Consider the following 24865-nt stretch of genomic DNA (forward strand, 5'->3'; position numbering starts at 1 on the left):
TTCAGGGTGGGAGAGAGGGGAGGAGGGGAGTGGATGATCACTGGACTGAACTCGCCTCCCCACTGCTAAAGCTACTAAACAGAGCCCTGTGTTCGGGTTAGAGATGGGGTCCACAGACCAGGACAGAGCTGGAAGAAACTGCTCAGCATTTGAGGATTTATTGCTGTTGCTGACTTCAGCTTTTTCCTCTTTTCTTTCCTCTCCCAACACAAGACCTCCCTTTTACATATGCACATCTCTCTCGCTCCCTAATTGCTGTGAGGAACGATTCTGTCTCCTAAACCACGGTGTACATTTTGCAAGCGTTATGTATTTTCGGGTGGGTGGTACTGTAACTGTTTGCTTAAGAAGTTTGCTCACACCTCCAGTCATTACAGTTTAATGACTCTGGATAATTGCAATGCATGTTTGTTGAAGGAGATTATCTTTTGGAGTCTCTGTCGGGGCTTGCTCTCCGGAATTGAACCCGGCTAAGACCGCCAAAATAAGAGATTCAGTGGGAAACAGAGCAGATATTCACAGCTTGCCTGCCTCAAGCAGTGAGGTCTTCCAGGGTCTATATAGGACTAATGCCTGTCCAGAGTGTTTTGACTCCTTTTGGCCTTCCTCTGTGTTGGCTGCTGGGAGGAGGGAGTGGGGAATGACTGCTCATACAGTCGAGCCCCAGACCTCCCATTGTGCACAAGCCAGACAAGGTTGGCGGTCATGCAGTGGTGCATGGTGAGTGACAGGCAACAGGGCTGCCTCGCCCACGCTCGCCCCCCTCCGGCCCCCCTGGCCGTCCTCTCACCCCAACTTCCACCCCCCAAAGTGATGGATCAGCCTCAGCCAGCGATGCTTTCATAACAAGTCAGTGACAGTCAGGATCACGCAGACTGACTCCTATAGCCTTGCAGAATGTGCCATAAGGGGAGGCTAATGTGTCTGCCTGTCTCTGCCTCCCTCTCCCACTCTTACTGAGTCACGATACAGAGCTGCACACACTTGGGGGAATATGTTAAAAGCAGCTGTAAGATTTCATGTTTTGAAAGTGACTAATAATAATTTTGGGGAAGATTTTGAGAATGGAGTGCTGCATTATTTGTCATGACTAGGGGATCTTGTTTCACTCAGATTTCCTTTTTGATCGTTTGAAATTCCAAATCAGACGTGCAACACCACAGCCTCCAAAAATATGTCAATAGCCTCTGTTTCCTCCCTTGTTTTAGCCTGCTTCTGATGTTGAAGTGTGTCTGTGTGTCTGACTGAGTCTACCCTTGGTAATTCTGCTGTAACTCGATCCTGCTGGTACTTGTTTGAAACCTGGCATCAGCAGGCCCTGCCTGGCCTATCGGCAGCCTCGTACTTATATAACAGTCTCCCATCCATCCTGTAATTACTGCCTTTTTGGGGCATAGTGTAGTGTCTGTTCCTTCACTGGTGGGGGGGTGGAGAGGCTAGCGACGCCGTCTCTGCGTTGCCAAGGCCTCTGAGATGGTGCCGACAGAGGCACATAGACATCAGACGCTACTCCACTTAATTGGCAAACATGTCGTGTGATAACCTGGGAACAGCACAGGCCTAATTGAGTCCTCCTGCGCTGTCCTCCTCTGACTACCTGACATGGAACCCAGGGCATTACATTTCCCTCCATTTAATGGCTGCAGTTAATTAGGCCCGAATGAGGGAATCATTACCGCTGGAAAAACCACATGCCAGTGGATTCGCCGATAAAATTAGCCACAATTTGCTTTTGCTATTTGAGCATAAGAGATAAACCACACAATAGGGGGGAAGGATTGGACCATTACTGCCAGATTTGTATTGTGGAATTTTAGACATATCATAGACAAATGGAACGATTAATCAAGACTGAATTAATCACCCTGACTGATGTTTTTTTAAGCCAGGATTCATGGCTTTCTCAATTTAGATCATTTCATGAGCTAGGGCTCCTTCTTTTTTTTTTTCTTTTTTTTTTATCTGCGCAAATGGTTTAAAAATATGCTTCCTTAATAAAACGGTACCGCAGATGAGGAGCTTAGTTTTTTTGCCCCACAGCCAATACCCAACAACCTCCTCGCTCCCCTGCCATTAACATTATATACCACCCCCATACAGGAGCTCTTCGTGCCTCCCATTGCCGTCCAATGTGTTCTGCAGCTCCACACTCAGAGGGAGCTTATTTTTATGGGTCCCAGCCCCGTCTTCCAAACGAGAGACAGCCATTGTAATTGAATACTCAATAGGTGAGCCATTTAACAAAAGTGGAAATGGCATTCGGCTATGTATTAATGTGCTTTGCTGAGGCAAAAGGAGCCATCATCATTTCAATGTTCAAGCTGTTTTAAAAGAGCATTTAGCCTGCCATCTCTCCAGGCCATGAGAGCAAAATGACACGGATTTCTTCTTCCTCTGTACTTTGTGTGAATGTTCCTCGCCTAATATTTTGTATGGTTATCTCGCTTATTTTCCCATCCATCCCTCAGCACCTCTCCCTGATCTAGGTGGAGGGATACAAGCAGCTCTACAGAAGGTTATTGTCATGAAAAGCCCCTCAGGCGTTTTGGCTCTCAGCCCTACTTTTCTCCATCTGCATGCAGTGTGTGTGGGGTGGTGGGGGCTCTAATGATTTTTCCAGGACACGCTGAAGTGGGTGTACAAGTATATATATGTGTGTTTGTGTGGATGGACGGAAAAAAAAGGCAGGCAGAGGAGATACATGGGCAATATGGCGTCATTTCTTAACATCTCTCCAGATTCGTCATTTGGCTTTGTTTGTTTGAGAGACTGCTTGGAAGCCTTATCTCTGTGGCGAGGCCCGTGGCTGTTTATCGCCTCAGTGACGTGAGCGGGACCGTGGAAGTGCGTGCTCTCTGCTGTCAGTATGTGTGGGTGATGGCAAGTTCACTAAAGGCCCCTTAGGGTATGAGGGGTGTTCTCACAAAAAAAAAAAAAAAAGAGAATAGGAGGAAGAATTTCCCCTTGACAGCTCACCCACAGCGGACTGGAGATGTACTTCTCAACGGTAGCTTGAGGAAAATATCCTGTCTCACTGCCTAAAACAAAGAGATGTGAGAGCCAGATTAGCGTATTACCGAAACAGCTTTCCTTTTAGGCTCTTCTCTCTCTCTCCTCCTGTCAGAGCTGTCTGCAGAGAACGGGGTAGAACATGAGACATTAACCTCCATGTGTTTATTCACAAGGCCCCACAGGCCAACTGGGAGGATGAACACAGAACCATCTCTAAAGCTGGCGAAGCGGAACAATCACAATGTGTCATTGGAGGAAAAGACATGAAGTATTAGCTGCTGCTCTCCTTTGTGTCTTTCACAACTTAATTTTAATTGAATGTGCTATTTCTGTGGTGAGTCACATGCCTTCCGCTCAGCGCCAGAGTACATTGACCTTCAGTGTGACGTACAGTCAGTGAGTTGTGTGATGAGTCATAGCGCACATTAGCTGTGATGATTTTCTAAATGCAAAAGCTGCCTTGTTTTATTTATTTCCTTTTATTTTTTGCTGAATATTAGTGGATCCCAAATCCCAAGACCAGGAAAGAAAGAAGAAAAGCAAGTGCTACATAATTATTTTCAATAGCTTTTCTCTAATCTGTCATTAGTTGAACTGCTCTCAATTCATAAACGTGACAAATTAGGCGGTAGCAATTACTCGATTAATCGATTAGTCAATCTGAATAAGATGAATCGCCAACTGTTTGTCAAACATTTGCTGGTTCCAGCTCCTTAAATGAGAGAATTTCCTGCTTTTCTTTGTCATTTATGATTGTAAATGATGTATGATGTAGTTAATTTAGTCAATGTAGATATCGTTGGGTTTTGGATTGTTGGTTGAACAGAAGAAACAATCTGGAGACATCACTTAAAGCTCTGGAACCTGTGATGAGCATTTTTAACAATTTTTCAGATGAAATAATTAATCAAATAATCATGAAAATAATGGGCAGATTAATAGTTAATGAAAATAATGGTAGTTGCAGCCCTATGACAAATAGAGCTGCAAAGATGAAGCAATTAATCGAGTAGTTGTCAACTATTAAATTAACTGCCAGCTAATTTGATAATAATTCATCAGTTTGAGTTTTTTAAGAAAAAAAAAAAAGTCAAATTTTCTGATTCCAGCCTTTTAAATGTGAATATTTTCTGGTGTCTTTACTCCTCCATGATCCTTTTCACACCTAAAAGACTGATCCATAGTCCACATTTTTGTTACATTGCATACAGTTCATCTGGTTAGTTTTGGTTTTACATTGCAATTATGTGAGGGCACTGAAGAATTACTCATAACATAGCTATGTTCTATCATCATCATCTAAATGAGCTGTGTGTCCCCATACTGTACCTTGATTAGTCTGTAGATGGACGCTTCCATCATCTTATAGCCCTTCTCTCACATCCTCTGGGAAAATAATTAAAAAGTGTCAGAGTTTTAGTGAGTTTTTCCAACAGACTCCTTATAAAGCCACCTCCGACTCTTCCCTTGTGCTACTGCGGCTAATTCTGTTATGTTGCATTGGTCATGGACAAACTGAAACCAACAGTGTGCATTTATTACCACTCCACAACTTCACTTCTGATTTCTCCTGTGCTCCAATTGCTTACACCTGTCTGCTCTGAGGTCAGCCACCGTCACTCTCTCTGTTGATAAACTAAACACTACAAACCAAGGTGCTACACTACTCTTATCACATAACAATAGCCTGCCAAAACTTCCTGTAATTGGCTTGAAAGTCCGAACCATCCAAAAACGAACCGAACCATGGTTCAGTTTGTTCCATACCAAGACCACCTCTTTTCAGTGGACCAAGGTTCGACTTTTTGGTCTGGACTGTGGTCTGAAGGAGGTTTCACACCCTTAAATTTGGTTTGGATCAAAATAAAAAGTCAAACAGTCCGCACTAAATGAGGTAGGTGTGAAAGGGCCTTATGACAGTAAACTGAATATCTTTGAGTTATGGACGAAACAAGACTTTTGAGGATGTCATCTTGGGCTGTGGAACACTTTTTGACATTTTTCCCCATTTTATGACATTTTATAGACCAAACAACTATTGGTAAAAAAATTGACGTATTAATCAACATTGAAAAGTATCTGTAGTCACAAATATGTTGCAAATAAACATAGCTTGTCCTTAAGGTGAGACTGTTCAAATTTTGCTGACATTGAATTTCCAAGATTGTCTTGACTTTGTTGTAATTACATCAGAGTTTCCCAACTGGTTTGCCTCTGGTCACAGTCCACACATAATCCTCACAGACCCACTTAACACCCAATTAACTCATTTCCATTCATCCATTCTGAATCATGAATGGATGAAAACCCATGACCTTATTGTGGTGAGGAGCCACTGCTAACCACTGTGTTGCTCTAACTGAACTATTACTACTACTAAAATAACAAAAGTACAACTGGGCTTAAAGCTCAATGAAATAAGAGGTATTGCAGTAGGAGAGTGAAGTTAGGGCTGAAGCCAACTGTGAACAAACACAAACTATTGTAGTTACAGCTAATTCAGCTCATTCAGGCTACAAAAAAAGAAAGGTTTTTTTTTTTTTTTTTTGGATGAAGTTGACCCACATATTGTGACCCACTCAGAATGAACCTGTGGTCCACTTTTAGGCCATGACCCACTAGCTGGGAACCACAGAATTACATCATTAGGCAGTCTGACTGAGAGCAAGTCAAAGAAGCCCCCCAGAAACAGCACTCAGGTGTGCATGAATTTTGGCATTGTAGCCACAAGTGCAAGCCACATGATACCCACTAGAACCAAATAAAAAGTGACAGTAAAATGATTAATATATTTTTCTGCACATCACAAACACGGCTCTTTGTATTCACAATCACATTTTTTGCTATTGGGTCTAATAAAAATGGAAAACTCACGTGAATGGTTCCATCCATCTATTAATTAGCTTCCGTTTTTCTGGGGTCGGCTCATAGGGGCAGCAGGCTAATCATATTCCAGATCCTCCTGGGGGATCCTCCAGCATTCCAGGCCAGAGAGATATATATTCTCTTCAGCATGTTCTGGGTCTATCTCTGGACCCCCTACCAATTGAATGTCCCCGCAAAAGTTCTAACAGGAAGATCAGATGTCTAATCCACCTCAACTGGTCCCTTTCAATGTGAAGAAGGGACGGTATTCGACGGTATGGAACTCATGCATGGGGCAGAAACTCACTTTACGGTATAGAACCATGGCCTTAGACTTCGAGGTACTGACTCTCATCCCAATCTTCCCACCCCAGTGTGTTCTGGCGGTTACAGTCTGAGGAAGCCATCACATCATTTGCAAAGAGCAGAGACGCAATTCTAAGGTCCCCAAACGGGACTCTCTCCTCCCCCAGCTGTGCCTTGAGATCCTGTCCATGAATATGACAAACAGAATTTGTGACAAGGGACAGCTCTGGCGAAGGCCAACACCCAATGAAACATGTTTGATTCTGTGTCGAGTATACGCACACAGCTCTCACTTAGGACTGGATAGCTCATGGTACAGCTTACTTCAGTTGTACCACCACAGGACTCTACTCTAAGTTGTATCAGTGAATTATTTTCCTGCAGTTCATTTGGACAGGAGCCAGCAGTAAAGCCAGAGAACTAACTCTAATCCTCATGTGTGAAAGGAAGCCTGAAAAACTTTTTCGGTGTATGTGCCCAGTGAGCATCTTTCATTGGAGTAAATAGGTTGCCTCCTTGGAACACTTTATCCAGTCATCCATGCCACCAGCAGGAAACAACTAACATGCCTCCTGCTGTGGTGTTTGTTTTATTGTTGTGATAAAACAGTTGAAATGTTGGACATGCCTAATTGTAGTCTAACAGAAGCAGAAGTAGTGAACAGTCGTAAAGTTAGCAAACTGACTCATTTATATCAGTTAAATCAAGTCAGGTCAGTTTTATTTATATAGCACATAAAAAACAACAGCAGTTGACCCAAAGTGCTCTCCAGTCGAGACAGATGGGTTAGAATCTGCCTCAATACAGGCATACATGATTAAAGAAATAAAAGCTACATAAAGGGCAGTGATACACAATGTAATACAATAAAACAATAACAGAGAGAAGGTAAGACTACAAGTGGAAACCTAAAGCAGCTAACATGATAAAATCAAAGCCAAAGGGGACTTGACAAAAGCCATGGGGCAGTCTCAGACTGAACTAAAGCAAGTGAAAAAGGTGGGTCTTTAAATTTGATTTAGATTGTTAATAGTGGAACAGGACTTAATGTGGGATAGGAGGTTGTTCCAGAGCCTGGGAGCAGCAACAGAAACTCATGCACAGAGTTGCCTTTCTTTCAAAAATCTTAAAAATGCTAAGATATGGGAAGAGGGTTGGAAAGTGGCTGCTAGATTTACGTCACTCACCAGCCAAAAAACAATGGTGATCTATTGAGTGGCTGGTCGATTTTGGAATCTACCAGCTACAGTGGCAGATGGACAAAAAAGTAAACTTCCAACCCTGCATGGAAAGTAGGATTTTATTGGCATAAGGTATAGCTTACAACACTACGTGTATTTTATGCAAAAACTTTCTCAAACTTGGCACGGATGGAATCAAGGCAGTGGAATCCCACATGCAGGATAAGAAACACAAAGTCGGCAAGAAAACTAGCCAACTCCAGATATTTATCAGATCTCTTCTACCCTTGTCTCTGCTACAAGACAAATAAAAGTTACGTTTGATGTCACAATAAACGTTCATTCATTCGTTCGCTCTTCATAACCACTTATCCTGTTAAGGGTCGAGAATGTGCTGGAGCCAATCTCAGACGTCACTGAGGAAGGCGGGGTACACTCTGGACAGGTCGGCAGACTATCACAAGGCTGACACATAGACAGACAACCATTCACACTCACACCTACCAGCAATTTAGAGTAACCAATTAACCGAACATGCATGTCTTTGGATCGTGGGAGGAAGTCAGAGAACCCAGAGAAAAAGGGGAGGACAAACAAACATGGGCCCTGTTCGTCCATTGGATTCAAACCCTCTTTCTGTAAGTTTGCTTAACCAACTTTATTTTTGTAAGAGGAATATTTTGTTATTTCCTTTTTTTCAAAACTAACATAGTGTCACTTTAAAGGGTCACTAGCCCAAAAAGGTTGTGAACCACTACTCGATCAAATGAAGCATCGCTACAAGATACTGCTACAATTAAACCATCAGCCTTTTTCTGTGTGTATAGAGGCAGAGAGAGTATTCAGTACAGAAGAAGAATGATCTCTCCAACATTCCTCTGTTTTTCCTGGCCTGTCTGTTTGCGAGTCATGGTACTTTGGGAGCCAGCATGGCTCCACCAGAGGAGTCCGACTAACCACTGTAATTGTGCCGTGCTGAAGCCGCCTTCCCCAACCCTGGGATTGAACCATGAAATATTCGAAAATGCCGAGGTTAAGAGAGGGGGGTCTTTGGCAGTGTAACGTGAAATGTGAGACCATAGAGCATCTTTAACAAGGAGGCGGATAGAAAGCCAGCCAGCCTGCGAGTCGGGCAGCCAGGGCACACGGTGGAGTCCTCTGAAGGAGAATAATTATGGATGTAAGAGGAGATATTGCGCTGGGAGCAGATCAATAGTGCCCACGTTCTGCTGGCGCTGAGGCCAGTGTATTTCTGTCACAGCAGGAGAGAGTGCAGGATATCAGCTTGTTGCTGGAGGGACTCGCATAAGTTTGAACACCGGCGGGCTTCCCAGATAGCCTTACAACCCCCATGCCTGTCCTCCCCCTCCAAATCACTGCTGCTTGGAGTTTGGCTGGTTGCTTTCCCCCCATCTCCAATCCTCTTATCCACACAGAGTTGGCGGCAGGACTGGCCTTTGTCTACACATGATTGTATTCCCACAGTCCAGGCTATGCAGTCATGTTTTCCAGTGTCATTTGGAGGACTCCCCTATTCTCCCCATGGTTAGAAAACACTGGATAAGATAAGTGACAAAGACATAATCAACAATACCAATTTAATTTGGCCATGGATAATAAAACCCTATGGGATTTATGTTAGAAATGTTGCGTAGCTCCATCTCCCCGTTGCTCCCGCTTAAACTGAATGAAATGATTGTTTTTCTGATTTATTATGGCTTTTTTGATTGCATCATGTAAATATTTCCTTCTAGAAGAGCCATGGGGTTATTTCACTCCCCCTGCAACATCTATCACATGTAAGCTGTGTGCATAAATGTGAAATGATTTAGCCTTCTTGTTGAAGGGCCCCTGCCCTCCATGCAGCTTTTCATCTGGCAAATGGCCATCTTATGCCACATCAACACGTTGGACATCATCTCAATTTTTGTATGGCCAATTTATTCAGACAAAGCTCTCATGTCCCCTGTGCACACAAATGGTTTGAATTACTCTGAGAGCTTTTTTTTCCCTCCCTGGGTTTTTCATTGTCTGAAGCATGCAAGTCCCTCCAGAGCAGATCTTTGTTTCTCATTAGGGGGTAAATAGAGCAGGCCAAATGCTCATATGTTTATTATACACAGGAGGGCATGGTCACTGTTCTCAACAGTTCTGCGCAGGAGGGAGAAAAAAAAAAAAAAGCAGTTTGCTTTCTTGACCTTTTGTTTGCAGCGCCTGCAACCAAATGTCTGTTGAATTTACTGGATAATAAGCTGCGAGAAAACTGATGGACTGCGATGAAGTTGGGTTCAACCTCATCAAAAGTTTTTACGGCAGACTTTTCAACAAAGACTGTTTTTACCCGGAGTGAAAAATAAACATATAATCATCATCACCATTCACAGCTCAAAGTTTACACACAATAAAACATCTGCAAAGAAATCAAATATGCATGCATTTATTCACACGGAGCGGAGAGGAAACAATAGAATGACCATGTTGGAGGACACAAACATGACAGCAAAATTGCACAATGATGGACTCAAATTACAGCAACTGAAAACTAGGTTTAGAATCTTGTATTTCTTTATAATACTAAATATTTGTGACTAAAAAAAACAACAGCAGACTTAAAGGAGAACTTCACCCATTTTCAGAATTCATACATGTTATTCCTACGGTCTGAGACAGTACAAAAATACTTCCAAATCCAAAAGCTAGATTGCTAAAACTCAAATTTGTGATGTCATTAAGTATAAAGTCTGGAGCTGCTCTATAGAGAATGAATTGGGAAAGATGTTCCAGATGACACCGAAAGCACCCAGGGGAATGTTCTAGTATATGGGTACATTTTCTGTTTCAGAACACTACAATAGAGTAAAGCTCATTTGGGTATAAAAAGAAAAACATGTTGTGGGTCCACAAAATCAGTCTCCCATTTATTGCCTACAATATAGAGCAGCTCCAGACTAACTTCTTGATGCCATCACAAGTTTGAGACTTTGTTCTCTGGTTTCTGGCTTTAAGAGAGAGTAGCCAATGTTCACAAATATTGATTGATCTTTCCTAAGCCATGGAATTAACATATTGGAATTCTTAATTTAGGTGGTGTTCCCCTTTAAAGTTAGACATACAACATATTTATGCTGCAAATTTATACTGGGGAAACTTCTGTATTTTTTGACCTCTTTTCCCTGTGTGTGTGTGTGTGTGTGTGTGTGTGTGTGTGTGTGTGTGTGTGTCAAAGTGACTAATGGAGACAACAGATTTTGAAACTAGTCCAGTATTGAGCAAGAGGGCTGCAGCTGAAAGCCACAAAATGGGATGAAATTTAATCTTCAGGGCAATAGCATACCAACAATATACATTGTCTAAAAGTGCTTGTTTTTGCCACTGAAAGGCTCAGATTGTTATTTAAGTGTCTGACAACATCATGGGAAGGATGCCTACAGAGAAATAAAACAGTTTTTGGGGCCGTATACATGCTATGTCTTCAACTGCCAGGAAAACGCGAGGTTGTACACATGCCGCGTCTTCAACTGCCACTTTTTGACCCAGCTTTCAAGAGCACATCGGTAGGTTGCATCTGAGGTTGGTGAGCAACCTTAACAAGTACTGGATCGTAGCCTAATACCTGAAATCCTGAGTGCAGAGCTGATCGTCTTCCAGGTGCTGTTTAGAAATGTGCAGGCCTGTCGTCTGTGGGACAGATGTAAAGCTCTGGTAGCCCCGGACCAAGATGATCAACTTTTACGTATTTATCACAGACTGAGGTTTATGGAAGAAGGGAAAGATATCTGTTGGCTGTGATTGGTTGTTCCTTATCACATGACATGCGAGCACGCTGCTGCGTTCCTAAAGTTGAACTCAGGGTGCAGCTGTCACGGCCTAAAAAAAATGGCATTAGGGAATTTGAGCACGCAAAATATGCGGTATGTACAGCCTCTTCTTTAGCTCTTGCTTGAGGCAGTCTATTTTATTGTTTTCCTGCAACAACTCAATTGGAAGAGTTCAAAACAAGGCTTCTCCTTGGGGGAAACTTGAATAGACAATAACAAACAGACCGGATCAAGTGAAAGGTTTTATTTCTTTGTCAGACTCTTTGATAACAATCTGAGCCTGTCAGTGGCAACAACAAGCACTTTTAGGTGACATATATTGACGTGGTGCTATATTGCCCCAAAGATTACATTTTGATTAACTGTTTTGTGGCTGCTGGCTGTGGTGCTCTCACTTAATTCTGAAACAATTTCTTAATAGGATCCAGGTTGAAAAAGTTTCTCTTTAAAACAAACAACATAACCTAATCTGCCAATCTATATCAGATTTGACTCAGTTGCAATCAAGCAACTTGAGGTGTTGTAGATTCTTATTGTTGTATTGTTACTTTCTGATTGATGCATGGAAAAACCAGACATCTCCTTTTTCTTAACACTTGTAACCAGAGAGAGGAGAACAGGCAAAATGCAAAAAAGCATGATTTTTTAAATGTAAAATAACCAGCATTGTTTTAACTTTGGCAGATAGTAGTGTGTTCATGTAGGTTTATGCAGATTTGGGACTTAAGTGTATTCAGAGAATTTAAACTCCACGAGTGCTATACAATTGCTTAACTTGCTGTTGCACCGAAACACATCATTTCCAACGCTTACATTTTAAGATAAATTGGTGTATTGACCTTGGGTATGTGCCCCAAAGAGCTGGAATCAAACAATTCAGTTGCTTTCATATGCGTGACTAAAAAACAGTAATCTCCTAGTTGTGTGAAATACTGGATCCTGAAAAATTCAGTAAGGTGGACCTTGACCAAACAAACTTCCAGACAATCAATAAAACTAACGGAGGCAAAAGTAAAACTTCACTTGGGAACAAAATTAGTTCAGTGGTGTTAGCAGGCTGTGTTTTCTTAAGTAAGTTATCTGGGTAAATTTAAGGGGCCTAATTGCAGTTCCTTGACAACCTTTTGACTCCAGGTCAAACTATCAAGTCTTTAATGCCTAAAATCAGCTGGAAATTGAAGTGGAATGGGAAGAACTAGTTAACAGCTGTTGCTTGTTGAGCAGACCAGTTCATCCACCATCTCCCCTTTATCCAGTGTCATTCCTTGAGAGATAGCCAGTCTCTGGCAGTCTGACGTTGTGCGCTGACCCCTTGTTAGAGCCCAGAGGTGAGATGTGTGATAGAGGCCCTTGGTGCTGATAAGGCCATCAGATTGATAACTAACTCCCCCCAGCACAAAGCTGCTACTACCGCTGCCACAGCTTCCATTAGCCCCACCAGACCGGCTGAATGCCTGCCTGCTCCCTGCCTGCTCTATCTGGGGTTACATCCTCTGTTCTGAGCCCCTTATGCAAACCCTGCTTTCCCATGCTGAGATTGCTATCAGCGGAGATATTTATGTACTGCACATGTTTCCGATTGTTTAACCTTTGGACCTGTGCTGTAGGTGCTGCTGTCGTCCCAGTGGGCTTGCTAAGAGACTGCTCTCCTGCCCTTGTAGGCAGGCTGAGATAGATGGGAGCAGAGGCTGTTGCGAGAGGTGTGTAATGGACTGGCAGGAAAGGGCACTGCTGAAATTGGTCACACGAAACCTTAGGTCAACCCTGCACTTGCTTTCAAGTTTTGAAATATCTCATCAAAATGGACTTGAAGGGAAATGTTAAACCAAATCTGTTTTTTGTTTGTTTTTTCCTCGACTCTGTCTCAATTTGCAGCACTAATGAAATGGCATCCACTAACACTACTAATGCTGAGGATATGACACACCCTGTTCTGCTATATAATAAAACTTTATAGCCATTCATTAAAAAAAAAACATCTCCCTTGTGAGTGACATCAAATACTTGTAATCAGTTATCAAGGTAGAATAAGAGAAGATAGAATTTCATTCATCCCAAGGGAAATTGCTGTACAGCAGTTGCAATACAGAGTTGGGAGAGTGCAAATACAAAGAGTGAAATAATACAAAAAGACTAAAATAACAACAGTAGGTGCAAAATATAAAACCTAGATAACAGTAAGGTGCAAATAAGGTGTTATCCAGTATATACAGTATACTTTATACACTGCCAAAAACAGGTTACCAGTATGGATTATAAATATAATTTTTTTTTTTTTATTTTAAAGGGATAGATTCGATCTTTTGATGTAGGGTTTTTGGAGGTACTTATCCACAGTCAGTGTATTACCTACAGTAAACCGCAGTTGGCAAGCCCCTTGTTTGGAGAAGCTGGCAGGATGCAGCAGCAAAATGTGTTTAATCCACCTACAAAAAGGCCCAACCTAATAAAAATCAGTTTCAGTTTAAGTGTAAGTCACATTAAGGATATTTTCATCAGACAGCCCTTTCCAGTTGGGAACTGAACTGAAAACGAAACTTGTCTATGCTCTCTTCAAAGCCAGACCCCATTGACAAAAACAGTTCTTTTACTTCCCAGAACTTAGGAGCTGCTGGTCTACCGCACCCTTGATTGGTTAGATTGTTATTGTGTGACTTTGGTGTTTTCAATGGTTAGTTTGGATTCACCAAAGTAACACAATAACACAAACAAACTAGGCAGTGGTAAACCAGCAACTCCCATGTTCTGCGAGGTAAAATTACTGTTTTTGTCAACTGACTCTGGCTTTGAAGTTTGAGTTCCCCTTCAAAAGGGCTGTCTGACGGCAAGGTAAAGTGATGAAAACATTGTAAATATATATTTTTCAGGTGGCTAAATTACATTTTGCTGCAGTCCGGTCCACAGCAGTACATTGCTTAGCTTCCATGGTGGTCGGGTTGGAAATTAGCACCAGCCACCAGCCAAATGCTGGTATAAAAAACAATGCAAGTGGCTAATAGACTTGCTTCATTCACCAGCCAAGAAACAATGGTCATCCATTAAGTGGCTGGTGGATTTTTAAATCCACCATCCACCAGCTGCTGTGCCATTTGGACAAAAAAGTTACTATCCAGTCCTAGTGGCGGTACTCGTGCCTGCTTCTCTAAGCTGGGGGCATGCTGACCACCAGTGATTGTAGGTAATATGCGGAATATGGATAAGTGCCTCACACAGCCCCACTTCAAAAACTTCAAACTATCTCTTTAAGTATGAAGGATGTCCCAGTTAAGTAATTCTTTTTCAGCCCAGATACTGATTGGCGTCCCTTAATATTGGTGATACAGAGTCCAATCTGACACTTATACTTCCTTAAATGTTGATTGAATGTATAATAAAGGATCAGATTTTGTTCTGCTTTATTTAGGTGATAACAATGTTAAAATATACCCTGATCGGCACATACACTGAATAGCCTGAATAGTCTACAAAACACAATTACACAAAGCATCATGGGAAAACATTATGTGCAGTATATTGTCATAATGCAGAGCTATTCAGCCATCAAACATATTTAGTTTTAATGTAATGCAGCTGAAGTATGTAGGAAAAAAATACATAAAAGATACATGTAATTTGAATGAATACTGAGTCAGTATCAGATCAACAGAATTTTAATGGATATGGATCGGGGGCAGAAATAACATAATGGGGAGATTCCTATTTTTAAGCAGAAGTGACATTGCAGTTTATAGCAGTGCATTATATAATGAACATATCCTGAGGCAAGCGGAGAGGTTTGACAGAAGTTGAAAATTAATACCATCTTATGCGGTGCAGAAGGTACTGCAAATGTAAATGCTCTATCTCGCAACAATACACCATCTGGTGAACAGTGTACAAAGTTGTATAAAGTAGAGGGGGAAATAATGGAATTGTTAAAAAAAAAAAAGACATTAGAGAGATGCTGATAAGAAGATACATTTAAGGTAATGCATTTGGGAATTAAAGGAAGTCCTAGTTTGGAATCCGGTTAAACTGTCTGTGTGTGGCAGATGTAAATCACAAAAACCCTGTACGATCACACCCGCACGCCGGAAAATAACTAGGTAGAGATGAAACATGCCACTTAATGGCTCGGTAAAAACTAAAGTGAAATGCCATCAGTTGTTGTTGAGTAAATTCCCAGAGGCAGTAAAAGCGACTCCTGCCTCTCTGGAGTGTGTTGCTGCTTGTGTGTGTGTTTACCCTCATGTTTGTGGCATGTCATGCTTGAGCAGGATTGCTGCATTCTCCTGGGAGCTACAGGAGGGCTCGGTACAGGTGATTTATTCCTCCTAATCTGTCCTGCACGGTAGCAGGCGGCCGCCTTCCCTCCACCCAGCATGAGTGAAGCACTATCAGCTTGCATGATCATATTAATAGTCACCTGCGGTCGTTATCAGCCCACATATCTTCGAGGTGGCAGCTTCCTGTTCTGTAGCACCTGGACTCGACGTCCTGACATCCAGGAGGAGTCATGTTTTGTGACCCCCAAGGCCATGTCAAGGACACTAACGATCCCCACCGATGCCATCGCTTTGATTAGTTATTCATCCTCCACCCCCACCCACCGCCCTGTAATGTATGCTGTTGTAATCTGGCTAGAAACGCTTGAGTTGAATGCCAGATGTTGTTTTTACTGGGCATTTATGGAAGCTGTCTGATTCGCCTCAGTGATGTCTTACACTTACATGCAGGGAATGAGGAAAACATGTCATCTGCCATTGTTATATATATATATCTGTAAGTACTGGTAATTGGCTGAATTATTTTCTGATGTCATGACCCAGTCATGCTCAGTTTAGCTGTAAAGATCTCTACAGCGAGTGATTTGTCAGATCCAACCGATCTGTCCACACCTGATAATCTGTTCTTCTGCGGTTTGCACAGTGTGCAGACTAAGCCAGCTATCATATTATTAAGTTAATTCTACAGTTGTGTAAGTCAGTTCTCTGTTAAATGGTTGCAGGCACAAAACTCTAATGCCTTTGAAATGAACATGTATTGAAATGCCCGGAAAGGAAGAAGAAAACACGGGTGTTGTTGTAAACAACTTGTCAGGGCTATACCCTCCTCTGTATCTTCACCCCCCCCCCCCCCCCCCCCCCCCCCCCCCCCCCCCCTGCACGCACACACACACAATGTCAAATACAATTCAATTTCTGCCTCAGCATCAGCTTGGGCTAACACGGTCAAGCAAATGCCTATTTTCTGAATGGCCTCGGGGAGTTACGCTTTTCAGCTTATCAACTTTTATTAACCTTAGCACTGAGGTTTGCTCTTTGATTTAGATTCTTTGGGAAACACTGAAATTGGATTTTTTTTTTTTTTTTTTCAACTCTCACTCCTGCTGTGACATATGCTCAACAACTTGTTACACAGGAGGCAAAAACTAAATGCTTGCTTTAGTTTGTTACTGAGAATATTTTATCATGAGTGCCAATAACAACTTATCTACTTTTATTAATTCATTTTCGTTTGAGTGACCTCATCTACCCTGCTGCTTTATTAAGAGCAGATGTGCATTAAATGTTATAGCCAGCAGGAAAATGTCTGTGTACGCTGTGTTTACGTGGGCCGACAAGAGCAAATAGACACAACTCAAGTAAATGAAGAAACACCTTCACCAACTTGGCAACACATACAAAGCATGTAAAAAATGTTCAACTTCACAAGACACAAAACAACATGACAAGAATGCTGCAAGAATCCCACAACACAACAGAAACTGTTTCCACGGGACACTAAAAAGTGATGCACCCAACTGGGACACGTTGTTGTTGCCATCAAGTCCCCAGGAGCAGCACCAGGTTTTGAAGCCAATTTTACAGTGTCCAAACGTGGAGTTACAACATCTGGGTCCGACATGTGATGCCATGAGGCCCAAAAAGACATTGTGAAAAGCACGTCTGTAAACAGTTTCAGCAATTCATTCGGTCCGATAACATTTCTAGAGTCTAGAAGAGCCACACAATTAAATCAATTTATCCCCATTCAAGTTAGCATAGCGCTAATCTGGAAGTTAGCCACTTGCCCGCCGTAAGTCTCTAGTGTGCTTGCTCTATGAGCCCCACAATGCAGAAGATCTGGGTAGTTTCATACCACGGAAATGTTTGTTTGGCTTCATTCGCCATTTAGCAACTTTTGTAGGTATGAACAGAGTCCCACCTCCAACGCTGTACCCATTTCTCTTCAGACATCCATGGTTGCCATGTTTTTTGGTTTATGAAGTTATTGAAGTAGGCTATGCGTGAGTGGCGTTGAAAGAATACTTAAAATGTACAATGTTTTTGGCTTATTTCAACATTATGATCCTGATTCAGATATTATTACGGATTGCAAATCTGCTGTCAATCCAGTGTTAGCCTTTTGTTCATTTTTAGACTACCTATTCAAATAGTCTGACATACATTCAATAATTATTAAACATGCTAATGCTATGTTAGCTGGCAAAAATTAATACCGTAAAACTTTAATCAATAGCCTGGGCTATTATTTCTTAAATCACTGAAATCAACAGGCCTATAATTGGGACAGGCCTTTAATTCCTTTCACACAAAACTGTTGCTCAGCAAAAAACGGGAAATACAATCAAATTGTTTATTTAAAGCAGTATGAATATTACTTGTTTAAAAATTAGGCCTCAGATAATATTACTTACCAATGATTTATTTGATCTAGTTACAATAGACAGCACATCAGAGAGAGTAATGGCACTCGAGGATTACGGCACCCAGCATACTGACACAACACCACTTTATCCTGTTAAATAAATACTCACAACTCGATCTGAGGCCCCTTATGGACTAAAGGAATATGAATAACTTACAGGGTAATCAAGGAATAAACACGTAATTTGTGGTGCCAACAACTCGCTTTTATACATCCAAAGAACTTCTGTTAAAAAAAAAAAAATGACATGGCAACCAGACCAGGCCTCTAATTGAGACAGGCCTTTATTTGTGAAAATGTGTAGCTACACCAGGCTAGTAAAAGGGACTGAGCGTTTAATTGGGACTTGGCTTTTAATTGAAATTTTATAGTAGTTACTTTCAGAACCCATAACGGGACAATCAGTTTTTTAATTAGTTAACAATTAGGTAACTATAGCTGACAATCCTTTTATTACTTAATTTCCAATTGGACGATACATTGATAACTTTGCCTATGGCGCTAAAACTTTTTTGAATTAGCAGGCTAATAATACGCAAAAGGCTAACGCTAGGTTAACAGTAGATACTTGCGGTCAAATTTGAATCAGGATCATGATGTTAAAATAAGCCAAAAAACCCACACATCTTAGGTGCCTTCCTAACACCACTGATGGATAGCTGACTTAAATAACTTCATGATCCAAAAACAAGCGTGTCCCAGCTGTGTGCTCCTAAAACAGTTGCAGAGATGCAGAGTAGCAAAGTGGACAGGGCCATGGTTTTTTCAAAAGGTTTTTGTAAATAGTTCTTTCCTGATGAATGATCAGTGTTCCTCAACACAGCACTGTGTCAAACAATAGGATTGGATGATTGTTATGTTATATTATGGCCACTAATTATAAATATTTAAAGCAACTAACGCCAATATTTTTATATCAGCAGTGATCAAATGACTACTTGTGTGGATGTAAAAGGGGTCAGAGAGGGTACAGTTTGTGTTTCAGCAGCTGTTGCTATAGAGAAGACTCAACAACAACAAAACTGATTTAAAAAAAGAATTCTAGCATGTTTGTATGGATGTAGATGCATTTTCGGAGTTCTGCTCAGTGTAATTCCTAGCTTCTGCTGCCATCAGCATCGCAAAGCTCAGTGACTGAATGTGTCTTAACCCCAGTGTTCACTGGGAGTTGTAGTTGAGTTCTCTCCTTCTGTTTTTTATGTACACAGTCTTGTGCCTTTTGGCCTGTTATCACTGAACTTTTAACACACAGTTTCTCATTGTTTGTTCTGAGGATTTAATTGAAAGAGTTTTGTGTCCCTTCAAGTCCCTGAGGTCCCAAACCGCGAGACAACCAACATTATCTATGAGGAAATGAATAGGGTTTTCTCTTCCAGAGCCCTGAATGCCCACGTTGCGCCTCTGTTTATGATAAAATATCATACGACGACTGAATGCACATTGAGTAGTTGAGCTTTATAAAAGGGAGAAAATGAAGTCTATATAGCAGTGGGAAGCTTCATGCCCACCAACCGTGGCTGCACAGACCAGGCCTGCTATGCTCCTGTCACATACAGTGTCAAGGAAAACAAAGTGTGAGGCTTTGAAAACTGCCCTTTGCATGAAGTGTGTATTTCCTCTTTCATTTTGCTTGGCAAGAAATTGTAGACTCCCGCCCCCCTGACTGGGCTCTGGATTATTAGCTTAAGCTCTCTAAAAATATCCCTTTGACTGTTTAAGCCTCTGACAGCAGCAACATCTCACACATTCTGATAGCTTTATACTAACTATGGCTGCAGAGGGCTCATGCACTCAGCCCGCCTTGTTATCTTTTACCTTGTTTGCCCGAGGAGGAGAAGGAGGAGAACTTACGGGCCCCCGAAATCTGCAACAGCCCTCTCTCCTTTTCGGAAATCAGACTCGGAGCGGATCATCAAAGGCGAGCATGCAATCACAGCAATCTCCGAACAAACGAGATGCTTTTTTGAGCACGAGAGGATTTTGCCCAGATGTCACTCGAAGCACTTGTCATTGTTGCGACAGCTGTAGAAGCACATGGACCGTCATTTGAAAAGCGTCTACAACAACATACCAAAACAGCACACGTCAAATGTGAAACATACACAGCCTGAAACATAAGATTTCTGAATATTAATGCTGTAAGCCCCTTAAGAAATTGTTACTTTTATTGCCTATCATTTCAGTTTTATTGGCTTCCCTCTGCAGCCCCGGTAATTGCATATTTACCACCATACAGTATTTATCATAGCAATATATTAGGTTTAGCTGAGCTTATAGTACCAAATATTTTTGATGTTAGCATTCATAGCAGCTCATAGAAATTAATAAATTCCTAAAAGGGATTACACTGTACACATGTGGCTCATAGACATCGCTTCAATTATCTTTTCTTCTAACACCCACACTCTCTCCAAAGGCTTTTCTCACAAATATTATAGCTGCTAACTAGAGAGAGACGGAGGGTGAGATAGAGGCATGTTTCGCTCAGCAGCACCGTCGTTATTCCAGCCTTCATTCATGTGTCTCTTTTTAAATGCTTTCAGATGAAATATCACTGTTTTGACAAGACATTTTCCAAGCTGCTCGTGTCCCTGTGAGATGCCTCATGCTCGCCGGTGATGAAACGTTCCTGAGGAGAAAAGTCAATATGTGGTTGTAAATAAATGAAAACAAATGTGAGACCTAAGCATTCGATAGATTGAAAAAGGTGAAGGGAGGGGGAAGGAATAGACTACTCACCTTTACTCATTATAAAACTGCTTCTTGAGTACAGCAGCTAATTGACTAGCCTCTTTGCCCCCGTGTGTGTTGAAGAAGTGGAGGGTGGGGGTGATGAATTGACATATTGCTGGCGCTGTGATGTTGATCCAAGGCAGAGAGCCATGAGGCTTTCCTCCAGGGACCAGTAACCTTATTGTTCCATGTCATCTCCTCCCCTTCTGTTTGAGGACCAGGTTGTCAACCTCTCCCCAAGGTCACGCAAATACCAGCCCCCCCTCTGCAGATAATTGGATTGTTTAGAATCATAGCATCAACTTATTGCCCCGTCTGGGGTCAGAAGTGAATTTAGTGCACGAGGTTGTCTGTCATGATTTGTGGCATCGTTCTGAACCAACGAGCAACAGCTTCTGTCACCAGTTAAAGGATCATGCCAAAGATGTTGCGTGTTTTGGCCTACATCTCTTGAACATCACAGCTATTGCAAACATTGCTGGTGCATTTTAGAGTTTTGGATGTGTTTTCCCTACTATTCCAAGAGTCCATTGATTTCCATTATTTTCTGTACAGCTTGACAGAGCTATTGGCAGACCCTAAAACATCCCAAAACACTGGTGTGTGGTTTGCTGAACATATTTAAATGCATGCTGTAGAGGTTTATTTTGTTTTGTGGTATATGTTCTTACCATTTCAGGCACCCATTGATTTCCATTAATTTCTTTACAATATGAGAAATCAATTAGCAGACCCTGAAACATTCCAAACCCACTCATATGGTACACAGTTGGCAAACATATTCAAATGCATGATGTACAGCTTCTTTTTTTTGTCCAGTGTTTTCTTACCACTCCAGGTATCCATTGGTTTCCATTTATTTCTTTAGAATTTGAGAAATCAAATAGCAGACCCTGAAACATTCTAAAACCACTCATATGGTACACATTTGCCAAACATATTCACAGGCATGATGTAAAGGTTTGTTTTAGTATAAGTTTGTTCTAGTGTATACATTTTCCTTCCATTCCAGGCATCCATTGATTTCCATTCATTTCTGAATGATATAAAAAGCAGACCTGAAATGTGTCCTCAAATACTGAGAAATAAGCTGAGAAAACCAATCACGTATAACTTTTTTTGGTGGAACTTTCTATATTTAGGGGGCAAGTTTTGGGTGCATTTTTCCCTGGCAGCTGTTGGTTTCCCTTCATTTTCATACAACATGTAAATCAAATGAAAGACTCTTGAAACTTGAAACTCTTGAGTTGTGGAATCTAGTAAATCCAGTAAATCAAACAAAAAAAAAACCAAAATGCAAATAATGCAGAATTGTACCATCGGATGTGGACTTGAGGTTCACTGTGATGGATAAAAAAAAGACCTCAAGTCTTAAGAGTTTGCTGATCATTTTCTTAATATTGTGTGAAAATCATTGGAAAGCAATGGTTCCCTAAAACAATTGGAAAAATAAATCCAAATGTCTCAAACTATAAAGCATAAATTTGGATTATATAACCCAACCAAGTTTTACAGTCTGCTGATAATTTCCTAATACTGTATGGAAATCAATAGAAATCAATGGCTGCCTGAAACAGTAGGGAAAAAAGAGTGGGGGAAAAATAAATCCAAATATCTAAAACTGCACAGCATGGACTAAGTTCAGATAACACAGACAACAGTTTTAAGAGTCTTCAAATAATTTCTTAATATTGTATGGAAATCGATGGAAACCAATGGTTCCCTGAAACAGTAACAAAAATACATCCAAATATCTGAAACAACACAACATGAATTTGGATTACACACCCTAATGCAAGTTCCAAGAGTCTGCTAATAATTTCTTTATATTATATAGAAATCAATAAAAATCAATGGCTACCTAAAAAAGTAGCAAAAATACATCCCAATATCCAAAACTATGCAACATGAATTTGGATTGCACAACTTAAGCAGATTTCAAGAGTCTACTAATAAGTTCTTAATATTGTATGGAAATCTTGAGAAATCAATGGCAACCAGAAACAGTAACAAAAATACATCCAAATGTCTAAAGCTACACAACATGAATTTGAATAATGCAACTAATGCAGGTTTAAAATGTCTGCTAATAATTTCATAATACTGTATGGAAATCAATGGAAACCAATGGCTACCTAAATCAGTGGGAAAAATACATCCAAATGTTAAAAAGTATACAACATGAATTCAGAATGCGCAACTCAAGCAGGTTTCAAGAGTCTGCTAATAATTTCCTGATATTGTATGGAAATCAATAGAAATCAGTGACCACCACAAACAGTGGGAAAAAATACATCTAAACATCTAAAACTGCACAGCATGGATTTAGATTAGATAACTCAAGTAAGTTTGAAGAGTTTGTGAATGATGTCTTAATATTGTATGGAAATCAATAGAAATCAGTGGCTACCTAAACTGTTGCAAAAATACATCCACATATGTAAAACTATTTAACATTAATTTGGATTCCACAACTTAGCAAGTTTCAAGAGTTTGCCATCCATTTCTCATAACATGCTTAAATGAATGGAAACCAATGGGTGCCTGAAATTGTAAAATATATCTCAAAATCTAAAACTACAGCATGTATTTGAGAAAGTTAAGCATCAATGTGAAGTGTACACGATTTGTAGCTTAGGAGCACAAACTTGCATAAACACTAGTGTGAGCCTTTAAAGTGCACCTGTTGGGAGACTGAAAAAAACATGGTGGGTGTTGAATGCCTGCAGTGTTGGGGAATCCCACATACCAGCACATATTCATGGTTTCAGTGGCGGTTTCATGGCTGGAGGCTGACGTGGTGTTACCTCACGCTGCAGTGGTAAGATGAGACGAAGTGGGGCAATAGATTAAATGGGTGGGCTGCACGCCTATTAAATCAGGGGTTGGCAGAGCAACACTAACTCAGGTTACTTATTCTCAGGTGACATGGCCGCACATGTGAGGAGCGGAGGCAAGCGAGATGTCTTTACTTCACGTCTGGAGTGTGACATCCTGCTCTGTTTGTGACTCTGTAATTAACTGCTCATTTGTGTGTATGTGTGTGTGTTTTTTCTTTTCTAGGAGGCGGCCACATTTGCCAAAGAGCTGGGCTTTGAGGTGAGTTGACCGGCAATTGCACACTAAACAGATCCTAAAGGTTTATTTTTGCTGATAATGAAGTTCTTTTTGGACAGTGATTGATGTGCTATTATACTCTCCAGGCCTTGCAGCAGTTGCTATGGAAACCTGGCAGTCGTCATGGTTTCTTTGTTCAGCCAGCTCTCTGTTATGACGCACTCTGCTAGGTCTGCACCCAACATCGCCTACAGATGTTATTTATTGAATTTTGAAAAGCCTCTTGGGAAGCTGAGAAGTTGGGCATGGTTTCAAGCCTTTCTCTGCAGGCTCGGGGCTCATCAGGTTGCCTGGTTAAAAAGCCTCCTCATTATCTTCATTGCACTCAGGGATGATACTGTATGTCTTCCCTTCACTGCTATGGCATTACACCACACTGGAACACACTGTAGTCTTTTAATAACCAAATTACAGCCACCTGTGGTTTTAGATTATGGAAATGAAAATTACAGTGCTTGTCTCCCCATAGAATGTGCTTTTAAAGTGGGGCTGCCTCTTACGTGTAAAATGAATGTTCCCTTGGTCTATTTTCTGCTTGCATTTTGCATATTCCTCGCGCTGCTTTTTAAATGTGAAATCAAAAACACAAATAGCCGGTGCGTGTGTGTGTTTTTCAAATGGGCTCAGGTATTTTAAGTGCCTTCTCTCTTTCAAAGGTAGAGCTGCCTTGAGTATGGCTCTGCACTGTGTGAATAATTGTCATCCAGAATCACTAACGGTGTGATCAACGTGACTGGAATAGAAATGCAATCCTGATGGCAGTGACAGGTTTAAGAGAGGAGAAGGGATGAAGGCAGGGAAAGAGGGAGGGGGCGGCTGGTAGTGATGGAGGGGGCCTCACATGAAAAAAAAAAAAACACAAAGGGCAAAGTGTAGACTCTCCTAGTAGTTACAATTCTTTGACATTTTCCATGTCAACTTGATTTGCCAGAACACTCTGAGAAATTGCATTGGATGAATGTGATTTCTCAGATAACATCAGTGGTGTGTACTGTACTTACTGCATTTCTACATGGTTGCAGTTCAAAGAGGCTCTTCACAACTGTCTTCTCTTCCTGTCACTTTCTGATGACAATTTTACTTGCCCACATGCTGCAGTTGTGCACTGACAAGTCTTCACAATATCAATATATAGAATATATA

The 24865-nt window shown here is 41.2% G+C and overlaps 1 protein-coding gene across 2 annotated transcripts in view; it reads left to right on the forward strand.

The window, feature by feature from the left end:
• The window catches only part of adkb (adenosine kinase b), a 142355-nt gene that overhangs the window by 100780 nt on the left and 16710 nt on the right, over positions 1–24865 (forward strand). For both annotated transcript variants that reach the window (XM_078163212.1, XM_078163213.1), the window contains exon 8: positions 23669–23704. In XM_078163212.1, coding sequence (XP_078019338.1) covers positions 23669–23704 — 36 coding nt within the window. The remainder of the gene's footprint in view (positions 1–23668; positions 23705–24865) is intronic.

This window comes from Epinephelus lanceolatus, chromosome 21, assembly GCF_041903045.1.
Source record: "Epinephelus lanceolatus isolate andai-2023 chromosome 21, ASM4190304v1, whole genome shotgun sequence".
NCBI classification, from domain to species: Eukaryota; Metazoa; Chordata; class Actinopteri; order Perciformes; family Serranidae; genus Epinephelus; species Epinephelus lanceolatus.